This window comes from Melitaea cinxia, chromosome 6, assembly GCF_905220565.1.
Source record: "Melitaea cinxia chromosome 6, ilMelCinx1.1, whole genome shotgun sequence".
NCBI lineage: Eukaryota > Metazoa > Arthropoda > Insecta > Lepidoptera > Nymphalidae > Melitaea > Melitaea cinxia.
Genome location: NC_059399.1, coordinates 14035943 through 14049235, shown reverse-complemented (window position 1 = coordinate 14049235; position 13293 = coordinate 14035943). Strand labels below are relative to the sequence as shown.

Below are 13293 nucleotides of genomic sequence, written 5' to 3'. Positions count from 1 at the left end.
CCTGCTATGCTCTATATCGTAAAAAATTATGTAAAACGTGTGTACATCTGGTTATTAGTATTTTTATAGTCACCTGCATTGTAGCAGGTTACGACCATTTGTGTATACGTATCTTGTTTAATAGTACGAGTTTCATCTAATTTCACTGAATTCACCTCAAACATGGCACTCGTCACCTTGTTCTCGAATGCTTTAGTTTTATCTGTGAAATACAATAATAGAAAAATTACCATTATTATTATTGTTTCTTTAATATTAATACGGTACTTAATATTTCATGAAAAGATGAAGTATATAAGTCTATTACTTAGTAGCAACAGAAAGCCTGTTTAACAAATATGAGGAACGTGAAAAAAGTTTGATACCAAGATTTTCATATACAAGAAAATTATTTGTGCTCTCGCTGTATCTGGGTCCATACATTTTAAAGTGAATAGTAAATAGTGTTTAAGATCAAATTAATAATCATACGTTTACCTGAAGAGCATTGTTCTTTAACTCAGGTGTAACGACATATATTATTTTAAACGTAAATATAAAACAAATCGAAAACCTTAAATAATATCACCTTGGGTAACAAATCGAAAACCTTAAATAATATCACCTTGGGTATGATCCGTTATTTTTCTGCTCGATATTTCACAAGGAGAGAAAACGGACTTCGCTGTCCCGTCAACAGAATCGCATCGACAGTGCAAAGCCTTGTACGACGTCATCTTAGATTGGTTTGGAGATTTTCCAATAAATATCGCTGTGAAAAGACACTCCCTTACAGACAGGCATGTAACGACAACGTGCAATACATAAATTATATGTGTAATGTGTATCGCTATGATTTCAAAAATAAAATGTTGGTTATGTATATATTTTGTAGTAAGATTTTAATATTTACATATTTTCACACATTTTATAATGGTAACAATGAATCGATTATTAATTTTATCGATATTTAATTATATTAATAAATCGAAAATTAATTGATATCGATTATTAAGTAAAGGCATAAATAAAATAAAATATATATCTAGAAGACTTACATGGATTAGTATGAAATCTGAAGATGGAAGGGCCGATGTTAGCGTGCCTCAAATGAGAAACATTGCTTTTCGCTGACGGTACTAAAGAACCTGCAAATGGAACTGTCACATTATATAAACCAGTGGTCGCCCAGAGATCGAAACTCGAACATAATTAAAAATTGAAATGAAAGAAAACCAAAAAATAATGAAAATCAAGAACCTTTTTTTAAATTTTTGTTGTAAGTAAATGGGCTATAATAGTATTGGGCAACACAAAAACATTTTTTCAATTCAAACCGGTAACTCCCAAGATTAACGAGGACAAACAAACAAACTCTTCAGCTTTATAATATTATTATAAATAACCTATAGCTCGATAGAAATAAAAAAAGAATAGAAATCTATTTCAAAAAATATAAAACGGTTAATATTGGAAAAATATATATCATAGTTACAAGAGTTGAATTATATTAACAAAAATAAATCATAACAAAAAAAATCTAGCATTAAAATTTTAAATGAACAAAGAAATCAAAATAATAATCAACTTGGTGATAAAATAAAAACACTCTTCACTATGAAGTAGTAATAAAAAACGAGGAGATGAAAAATACGAATTAACATTTCGTTAGTATTTCTGAGGTCGGTATTAAAGCGAGTGAAAATATATTTCTACAAATATTCTTCTGTTTAAGATTTAATTAAATTTTAGCCCTTTAATGTTCAAGATAGCAGGATGATTCCATTAACTACGTAATATCTCAATCGAAAATCTTAAATAATAAATATATATTATTTTAATAACATGAATTCGTAATTAATCTTTGGAAATTAATATTTGAATTAATGGTGTACTAAATTCTTGAGATTACCGTGTTTCTAATTACTTGCATTCTTCAAAGGCTTGATATGTCGAAAGTTTCATTTACCGAGGTTAGACATAAATTAATATTATAGCTTATTCGCGTTAAGAAAATAGTGACTCTTTGCTGACAATTAACTTAGTCACGTTCCTTGACCAATTAAATGATTGTACGGTTCCGTTAGTATACATACAATCAATGAGAATAATAGTTATGACGAAATAATTAAACTCCACGAATACTGTAATGTACAAATACATAATTTTTTTATTGAAACAAATACACTTAACTAATCTATGTATTATTAATACGTGAAGCAAAAACTTTGTACCCCTTTTTACAATAGTTGCACGGACGGAGGAGTATGAAATTTCGTACACTTATAGTTTATATAGAGAAAAAGTGCAGAATTCTAATATATTTTAAAATTATGCATAAAAATATATTAAATCAATAAAAAAAAAAAAATTATACACACTACCATGTATTTGACACACATACGCATATTATACTCTATTGTTGATTGTCAAAGTCTGTAGTCAAATCGAATTTTTTTTAAACAGGTTCTATATTTTCATAATATAAGTAATTGAAATTTTTAATTATGGTCGAATTTGACCACAGGGCGATCACTAGTTATAGGAATTAAGTAAAATGCAAAAGCATTGCAGTGCAAGCAAAAGTTGTGAATATACAAATACTTCGTACAATCGTCACATCACACCACTTCAGCCTATCGCAGTCCATTGCTGGACATAGGCCTCCACAAGTTCGCGCCAAAAACGGCGTGAAATCATGTGTTTTGCCCATAATCACCACGCTAGACTGGCGGGTTGGTGACCGCAGGGCTGGCTTTGTCGCACCGAAGACGCTGCTGTCCGTCTTTGGCCTGTCTATTTCAAAGTCAGGAGTTGAATGGTTATCCCATCATTGGTCAGTTTTTAAGTTCCAAGGTGGGAGTAGAACTGTGTTATCCCTTAGTCGCCTCTTACAAAACCCACGGGAAGAGAGGGGATGGCTATATTCTTCACTGCCGTAACTACACAGCTAATCGTACTAAATTAGAATGCCATGTTCAAATTGACCAGTTGAAGTAACCTAAAATTTATTGATCAAGGGTGTGGCTAAGCTAAGTGGTAGCAATGACTCACTATTTTATTAACGCGAATAGACTACAAGTGTAATTTACCCTTTAAACGATGTAGTTTAGTAGCCGAATTTATTAATTACCTTCGATTTTCTTGAGCTTTATTAAAAATACTTGAATGTATGTACTGTTTTATATTTCAATCAACGTCGAAAAAGGAAAAGTTTTCAACTTGACACAAAGACAACGATATAACAAATTAATTACAAGACGAATTTATTTCGTATGAAACATATTTGATACGCGATTCTCTTAAAATAATAGTTTAATCAACTTCATATTTGTGTATTTTAATCTATTTCACTTGACTCATGCCATAAATTATTAGTTTCCTTACAATTTAATTTTTCTATCTTTTTAAAAGCTTTTATTTAACTTGCAATGTATGTATATGAGTATGTATGTTGGTTAGGGTGGAATCTGGTGACTCTATTTTGAAGTATATATCTTTAACCAATTGAGCTGAAATTTTGTATGAACAAAAAGCTTGAAGCATGAAGTAAGGGTACACTAAATCCTATATTGCGGACATGTAAAGATGGCAGACTGATTATTTTTAATGCACTCCTAAAATATGGGCATCAAATGAAGGGGCTCGCGCAGAGTAACTCGAAAAAAAAAGTGAGGGTACACTAAATCCAATATGGCGCACATGTAAAGATGGCGAACTAACTTATTCTGCTTTCCTCCATACTTGGGTATGAAATTAATATGCTTGCTGAGAGTAACTTGAAAAATAAAGTGACGTAACCTTAAATCCCACATGGCGAACTTCTAAAGATGGGAGACTGAGTTTTTATGTTTTGTATGGCTATGGGTATCAAATAATTTTTTGAGAATACCGCGGTGATCGCGAAATTTACACATGTAGATAGACAAGTAAATTGATTTATAATTGATTTTATTTTATTTTAAAACGAACTAAATACGAGTACTTGAATCTTGCGACAAGCTTTCATATCATGTAATAAAGAAATAAATATAATAATAATAAAGAAAAAGTTATAAAGGAAAAGTTTATTTTATTCTTTTTAACGTATTTGAAATAAAAGTTTTTTTTTTTTTAATTTTTCACTATAGGTTTTTGCCCTTGATTTTTTTTTAAGTTATTTTTTTATGTATTTTATTGTATTTCATTAATGAAATGAAAACTGATGTTATTGTACAAAATAAATCATGAAATTAGTCATGTGTGTATCAATTACTAATTTCAATTTTAAACACGCCGCAGTGGTACAATCCGTCTCCACTATATTGTTATTGAGATTATTTCATGACAAGTGTCGATAAAATTTAACAATCTAAAAGAGTTTGATTCAAACAAAGAATTTTCTTATTATTACTTAAACCTACATTATTGTTTTCGATTGTTTTAATAATATAATGAAATTTAAAAATAAGCTATTACCAATTCCACATTGTGACGATGAGTTGTTAAGAGCATCGGTGACGTTTGACGATTTTCGTTTTCCCGTGACAGCATCCGTCCCTAAAGAGTAAAAGCATGTCAGGTTTTGAAGAGGAAGTGACTTAAACGATTTATACGAAAATGTACTCCTATTTAACGTTTTCAGTCGGTTGAGCCGATCACGGTCTTTGATTATAAATATATATATATATGCTGTTATTCTTTTAAATGTAACAATCGAAATAATAGTGTATATTTTAATATTGTTCGTTTTTAAATCGGAATTTATTTTATTAAAGGCTTTGCCCGCGACTTCGAGCGCGTGTAATTTAACAAAAAACTTATTGTTCAGTTCGCAGAGTTTTAAAATAAACAAATTTCTAAAATAAAATTAGCCTAAGTTACTACTTTGCAGATTTCTAATATAATAGACTAAATAATAACAATTTTGTTAAAGTTAAGTCGCGGGCACAGCTAGTAATTATATAAATAAACAAAATTTGATAAGTGATATTTTAAAATACCTGTTTCGTTATAGACAAATATTGTTGTTTGTGCATCTGCATCGTCCCATTTAATAGGTTTCTTGAAATTTATGATTTGAACTGAAAACAAAATATTGTTAGACCCCACAGATTAAACTCACTGCATTAAAATTCATTCACTTCTAACATTTAAAAAAAAAAAAAAAAAAAATTGTTATCGAAATTTTCAAAATGATTTGGTAGATAACTTCGTATCCAAGAAATAAAAGTTACTGGAAGATGTATTGTATACCCATTATTTATGTATTTATATATACATTTATATATACTATTAATTTTCCGTCCTTAGGAATGAAATATTTGCTTCAAATTTAAATGGAATCCTTGAATATGACGAACATTTATTATGAAAAAACAATTATTTAGATTGGGACAAAATTCATGAAGATTTTATATAAATTTAAAAATAATAGAGAATCTGCTTTATATGATGTTCAAAATTAATTTTAAAACTTTTAATCGAAGAGTTTTTAATTGTATCACCTTCTAATTTGTTTGTATTATTTTTTGTGTAATACCCACACATTATTTTTTATATAATATTAAAAATGTTTATATCAACTTTTATCACTATCCACAAACTTAACTACATAATAAGCAGAGTGCATTTTTTTTCATTAAAACAAACATTCACCAAATCGTATGACTGAGAAAGTCATAAAAAAATTAAATAAAATTTATAATATATTCATTTTATAATAAAAATTAGAAGGCATTTATCATAATAAAATCTTTGTATTAAGTGAACCTTAGTTGATTTTTTGTCCTCCAGACGTAAATGAGATCACAGTTTGATGAATCTATTGAAAAGAAAATTTTATTTTGCTTTTAGGAATTCAGTTTTTTTAGAAGAATTTTTTACATATCAAAGGATCTTTTTATCATATTTTATTACAAATTCAAATAAAAATTACAACTAAATTTATGAAATTTGTTTGTTTTCTTCAAAATATAAGAATATCAAAAATCAGAAATATAATAAAATACGTCTAATACACTTTCGTACATACTTTTACGAATATCATGTATGATATTGATTAATCTGTCTGCTATGATTGAAGCGATTGTGAAATAAAAATAAGCTTACATTTTCTAAATTTGTATGGTGATTTCGACCAGCTGGTCCACCTTTCAGCAGTTTTCTTCCAAACGCAATCCCATCTACGTCTGCAGATACGGCCGATTGACATGCGTTTTTTTAAATTCTTCAACGATCGTGGCACTGAAGAAATCGTAAAACTTCTTATTATTATACGTTGAGTTTTAATTTGAGTTACTGTAAAATTTAAAATATTTATAACGATCAGACTATGATATGCTATAATATATGTTCCAACTATGTGCAAATGCAAATTTTATAGTATATATGTATAATTGTATATACTATAACTATCTTTAAATTCTTACATTTTTTCCGATGGGGCGAATGTCTAACTTTCTGACATTTTTTACATCTGCCTTTACCATCCCATAATTCTTGTATAGCTTTATTCTTCTTCGCAACTTCCTTTCTCCAGCAGTAATGATAATAGTAGTCATGGTAACTATTTTTATCTAAAATTATAACTTTTATACTTTATATATCTGAGCCTGTCTTTTTAGGTGAAATATATTGGTACCCACCAAAAGAAAAGTTTATGGGGATTCGTTTTTTATTGTAAAAAAAACTGTTTAATGTGTACATTTATTGAATAGAATAAATAAGTGAAAAAGAACGGTGTAAAAGTATATCACTGACATGTCAAACAATATTAGGTTTCATTTTCTCTATAGGAATACTACCCAATAATAGGTGCAACTTTTTACGAAATTAAAAACTGAGCTACAAACATTCTATCGTTAGTCTAAATAAGATATCCTATTACATATCATAACCAGAAGGGACTGGTCCACAAATTTAAAGTCGCTCAACATGCAATGGAACGGGCTATGCTTGGGGTTTCTCTCAAAGATAGGATAAGAAATGAGACTATCCGCGAGAGAACGAAAGTAACCGACATAGCCCACAGAATTAGCAAGTTGAAGTGGCAGTGGGCTGGTCATCTGTGTCGCAGGACCGATGGCCGTTGGAGTAGACGGGTTCTGGAGTGGAGACCGCGTCTTGGCAAAAGTAGTGTCGGACGTCCTCCGGCCTATTGGACCGACGATCTACCTAAGATTGCCAGTGTAGGCTGGATGAGGCTTGCGGAAAACCGGGATATCTGGCGTGAACTTGGGGCGACCTATGTCCATCAGTGGACTGCCATAGGCTGAAGTGATGATATTACATATCATATCTTACCAGGGTTTTTAAAGCAATTTATATCGATTTTGTCGTCACAAAAACTCAATTGCCATGGTTCATCAACGGTTGACGTTTTTGAAGATTTCCCAATCGTTGTATTGTCACGTGAACTCTGTAGTTTGGCCCAATCGCTATCGTTTTCAGTCGTTATATCATATTCGTTTCCGAGGTCTAAAGTACATTGACTTGATAAATCATCGCGTTGTACTGAATTTACTCCTAATCCATTATTTTTGGTTTCACAACCTATTATAACACACATTTTAATAAATGCGTTAGCGTTAGTTAATAACCCAAAACAAAATTGGGACTAATAGGTATCTGCAATTATTTTGATGATTAAATATTTAACGCATATGAAAATAATAAAATTTTATTAAACTTACAGTTTGCGTCAAAATTAGTAGTTTTTTGAAGGACTTCAGAAGGATAATCTACGTAAGAGTTAATAGGATGATTTTCTTTACGTTCAAGTTTTCTTTGAGGATTTGGATTTGACGGATATTTTATTGGTTTGTAGATATCTACACCATAATTAAGTGTTCGTTAGTTTTTATTTCGGTATTTCCATTCTAAATTACTATAACAATAGCATCAGACCTATATTATAGGTACCTGTACGTTTTTGTAGTAGTTTTATATCAGTGTTTAATTTTGGGATTGTAGAAAATACGTTGTGTACTTTTAATGAGTCCTTTTTTAATTTGTTAATTGCAACCGTCGGTTGTTCCATAAGATTTTCGTCTAAAATAATTTTATGTGTTAGGGCAAAGTACTGATAGTAAAATGGTTAAATTCAAATGTTTGGAAGGGTTAAGTACGGTTTTTTTTATCAAGTTAAAGTTGTTTAGTAAGAAAAAATCTTTTGGGTTAAAAAATTACTATATGTACCAGAATTGGCTTCTTTATGTGCAGCACTTTGAAGGTTGGACTCTAATGTGCTTTGAAATATGTAAAATTTATCATCACCAAATATTTTTGGCGAACAGCAATTTTTAGATTTTGAAGAAAAATTGTTTTGACTCGGTTTGCTCATAGTCTGATAACCTTAAATATAGAAGAAAGATTAAAAAGTAATTTGTTTGCTTAAAACTAAAAAAAGTATAGCTTGTTGTGAATGTCTTAAAGAAATTTATCACTTACACAAAATAGCTTCTTTATATCATTACAAGTAATTAGCGAGACAATTATAGTCCAAATACATTTTTTTTTTATAATATAAATAAATAAATATCTACACAATACACACACGGTCGTCTGTTCCTAAAGTAAGCAACTTAATGCTTGTGTTATAGATAACAGCCGACTGGTATATAGCTACATTTTTTTTTTCGATAAACATACTTATAAATAATACATATATAAATATATAAATAAATATTTATATTACACCCAGACTCGGGGTGGGAATCGAACCCACAACCCTCGGAGCAGAAAGCAGGGTCACTACAAACTGCGCTAACGGGCTAGTCAACACATTTTCAACGCTTAGAGACTAGGTTGTAGTGGAAAACAGAAATCTACATACAGACACTCGAAAAACATTACCCTCCTTCTACAGTCAGGTAAAAAGTGACGATGATGCTTCACTGTATTTTAAATACAAAAATTAAGAATATACCGGACTCATTGTCTCTAGTTGGGTAATCCAATTTTGAAGACAGCCAATCTTGCACGTTTTCATTTGTACTTCTATAGGTTACTGCGGGGATACTATTAAAAATATCGGGTAGATTGTTTAAAGGATTTAGTTCTGAAAGTATATCAAATTATACTCGCAAATTTGTTTACAAAAAGTATAATATATTATAGTTATTTTGTATCCGTTCTCATTATATATTTATAGATCATTAATTTACAAAATATTTATTACCGCTATTTTCTCCAAAGTTTATAGCAATTATTGAATCTGCTTCAGTTTTAGGTGTTTCGACGCTTGCTGTATTTAGATCAACAAATTGCTCTGGAATATCTCGATATTCCCTTACAGATTCGAGGAGCCAATCTGCAGAAAAAAATATCATTTGATACTAGATATTTATTTTAAACTAAATTTTAAATTTTCATCATACCAGTAAACGTTTCATTGCTTAAGCCTTCTCTATAGATGTGTTGTAAAGTAGGTATTGGTCTTGCAGTTGTGACTGACTTTGGCGGCGAATGAATTCCAGGGTGTAAATCTGTAAAGTAATATCCAAGCATATTCACACAAATTTATAATCACTACCTCTATACCTACTTATAATAAAATTGTGACAAGGTCAATTCTGTTATATGAGATAGCAAAAATTTTAAAAGACACCAATTTTTTACAGCCAACACCAAAGATAAAAATGTATTTTTTTTTGTCCATTTAGCTGATTGTCCATTTCAATAAAATCGAGTAAAATTTGATTTAATACTACTAATTTGAAGTAAAAATAACTTGATATCAATTTTTTTTAACTTTCCAGGTGGCAAACAATCGTACGGTCAGTCTGGTGGTAAGTAGGTACTATAGCCTCGGACGCCTGCAACACGAGAAAGATTGCAAGCGCGTTGCCGACCCCATCCCCGACTCTCCCCTGGAGCTCTGACCACCTAAAGGACAATTTGAAAAGTCCATTAATATTCTTACCTTGGTTTATATTCAGATGTTGAACTCTTTGAACATTTTCATGCCCAATGTATGGTTTTCTCGTTAAATTTTTAGGCAAAGAGACAGATTTTTCTGTCGATACCTTACGTGTGTTTATTTTTCGTCTAGGTATTAGACTTGGTTTGAGCTTTCGAATACCTTCATTTCCTTTTATATGTTTCGCATTTTTAGTTATATCTGAATCGCCTTTATGAGGAAAGTTTGTATAAATATTTTTGTATAATTGTTATTACTGGTACTGAGGTTATTTGTTACCTGATAAATTAGTTTGTCCACTCTTCGTAATTATCTTTGAAGATAAATTAGTTAGCATGTTTTTAGGAAGTTTACATACAAATTTCTTCTTCTCTTTCGTTTTTTGTTTATTTTTATCTAAATATCAAATACTTTAAAATACATCATAACTTTAAATTCACTCGGTTTTCGAAAAAAATATTAGTATGGGTTTTTATTTTATTACCTTACGCAGCAGTTCTAATATTTTTTTTTGGCAGCTGTTATGATTGGGGGATAGATGGTTAAACAAAGGTTTAATGTTTATTATGCGTTTGTAGTTTACAAATTCATATAAATTTTTTATATGTGCATTAGAAGTTGCTATTTTTTTTATTCACACAGTATAGTTTTAATAAACAGTAAATATCATGTTTTACTTTATTTAAAATCATGCATTACAAGAAATTTCGAAATATTGTTTTATATTTATTGACATCATTGACATCCGTTTCTTCTTTTTTCTATGTCATAATTTGTTTACACTACAGATTTCGATGTGGTACCTCGTTGTTCAGCATTTACTTCTTCCAACTTCTTTAATAAATCTTCTTGGACACTATCGACAATTTCTTTTAAATTTTTAGCTAAAATGAAAGAGTAAAAAATTGTGCGAATCATCTCTTAGATGAAATTACACGTATATTTTTAGAAAGTAGTGAAGTTTCGTTTACCAGTTTTTTGGTTAAATTCTTCTGCTATTAATGAAATCTTTCTTAGCGTTCCTACATGTTTTGCAATCTCACTTGCCACATCGTGTTCACCACCTGTGTTTATTGCTATATCTTCTGTTTCTACATTGCCTTTTTTATCCGCTGTCTTAAAAACATCACTACTAATCAGTGGCATTTTTGGGATTTTAAATCCTGGTCTAGGACGTGATGTTTCTTCAACTAATGTAGGCACAATATTGGAATCACTAATAACTGCTTGTGTAACTGTTATAGTATCGTTGGGTAAAAGTTCAGGCGCATAAGATTGTAGAGTTTCAATTTTCATAGGCGATTCCTTCTTCGAAGGTGGCCTCTTTGAAAATTTGACTGGCAAGGCATTTGTGAGGCTATCGATGATTGTTTCTACAAAAATGAGGTACAGTGGTAATTATGTTAGTGGTAAATTAAAAATATTAGTTTCTGACTAGCTGTGCTCGCGACTTCGTCCGCGCGGAATAGTGGCTTTACATGTTCCACGTGATTCTTTAAATTAGCATATTTTTTATATTTATGAACTGATTGAAATGAAACAAGCATTAAATGTTAAGCTAAGCTTGCCACAATATATTAGTAAAACCACATCTAAATCGGATAAATCATTTCTGAGATTAGCGTGCACCTACGCACAGACAAACGGACAAAAAATCTGAAAATTATTGTTTCTTTGTCATATATTTTAAATGTACAAACAGCGCCCGTTACATTTTTAGTATATGTATTGATGGCACAAACTTACGGACAATGTTCTTAGGGCATTCTTCATCGGGCTTCTTTTTATGTGCGAGTTTTCTGGTAAGTTCAGCTAAGAACATAGAACACGTGGGTCCTGAAATGTATTATTTTTTTCAATTCACAGTAACTTTTTAATTAAAAGTTTGATGTAGATAAAAAAATATTTATACATACTATCGGTTAAAATTATGAGTAGCGAAAATTGAAATATTTTAAAGTTCAGATATTTTAAAATGGAGGTAACTCACCATCACTTTTCTTTTTTTTAGTAGTTTTGGATTTCGCTGCAGGTTTTTTGTTTTTAGACTTGCAGTTAGCAGATTTTTCCATAATTACAGCTATAGTAAATTGCAAAATATTATAATTTATTTAAAATAGTTATAAACGTGGAATGCTAAGGTATAATTAAATGATATAAAGAGGCAAAACAATTTATGTCTCTTAAAGTAATTTAGAAAGTATTCAGTAAGAAGGTCTATACTGAAAGTATTTTAAACTGTAATTAGTTCAAAGAAAGACTATTCTAAACTTTGCGAATTAGGAAAAGACAGATTAAAAGTAATCGAATTAACATATACTCTTGTTTTCTTAAAATCCTTAAAAACTGTAGTTTTCTATTTAGTTAAAGAACTCTTTTTTGACTGTGTTAAAATTTGAAATGGTTTTTAAATTTCTTGTGTAATATTGAAAAAGAATAAAATGTTTTATTTATACAAAATGCTTTACAAACTTTTTTAAGATTAATGAATATGTAAAATTTATATCCAACATTGACCATGTGAAAAAAGCTAAAATGAATAATAATATACGTAATTATTTCCGCCTAATTCTCAATGCAGCGTACCTTGAAAATTTCAGTGGAAGTCCCGTCTTAACGGGACTTCCTTAAATAATTTTAAAATAAATATTGTTTGTCGATATTACAATTACAGCAACTTTATCAAATGACGTGAATGATGTTGTCACTAAAATATGTCTATAGTGTAAGCAATTATTTTAAAAATCAAACATAAAGTGAAAAAGTTATAGGCTACATAGAAAGGGCAGCAAGTAACGTTTTCTTAACATCTACAAATAATATTAAAATGAAATCAGTTTGCGGTTTCTTGTTTCGAAAATATAGGAAAATTTTCTCGAACAGTTGGTGGAAAAGTTTGACTTTGAAACACCCGGTCTGAAAAAAGTAATATTGTTTTCTTTATTTTAATAGATATTATAGATTTTATAGAAACCATATTTTTACCTTTTTATCGTACGTGCGTTATATATGTATACGTATATGTTTTTGAAAGGTTTTGTGAATAAACATTTTTTTTAAAATTTTGAGTCATTTAGTCAAAAAATATGAAAAACTTTAGTAGCTGTAAGAATGCGCTCCTGACACAAGTCACGTACGTGGCCGACCGGAGAAACTTTAAAGTGCCAAACAATTTACGATTAAATTTAAACTTTGTGGTTTTATAGGTCGAAGTTTTATAACGAAAATCTGGCTTCCTCTTGTATCTGTTTTTATTTTATGAAAATTCAGCTTTATCTAATTATTTAATACATTTCAGAAATATTACATGTTGATTAATGAATATCAGAAACGGTTCTCGAATAAATGGTTTTTAAATACAAATATTAAAATTCCCTAAATCTTAAAAATTGGATTAGAAAGAAAAAAAAACG

The 13293-nt window shown here is 29.8% G+C and overlaps 1 protein-coding gene across 1 annotated transcript; it reads right to left on the bottom strand.

Moving 5' to 3' along the window:
- Positions 1 to 10617: 10617 nt before the first annotated feature.
- Positions 10618 to 11971, bottom strand: LOC123654826. Its single transcript, XM_045590709.1, has 4 exons — positions 11871 to 11971; positions 11627 to 11716; positions 10852 to 11253; positions 10618 to 10764 (listed from the first exon to the last, which is right to left on the bottom strand). The coding sequence occupies exons 1-4, from the start codon at positions 11950 to 11952 to the stop codon at positions 10658 to 10660; spliced, it is 681 nt and encodes a 226-aa protein (XP_045446665.1). The 5' UTR covers positions 11953 to 11971; the 3' UTR covers positions 10618 to 10657.
- Between the last annotated feature and the right edge of the window lie 1322 nt (positions 11972 to 13293).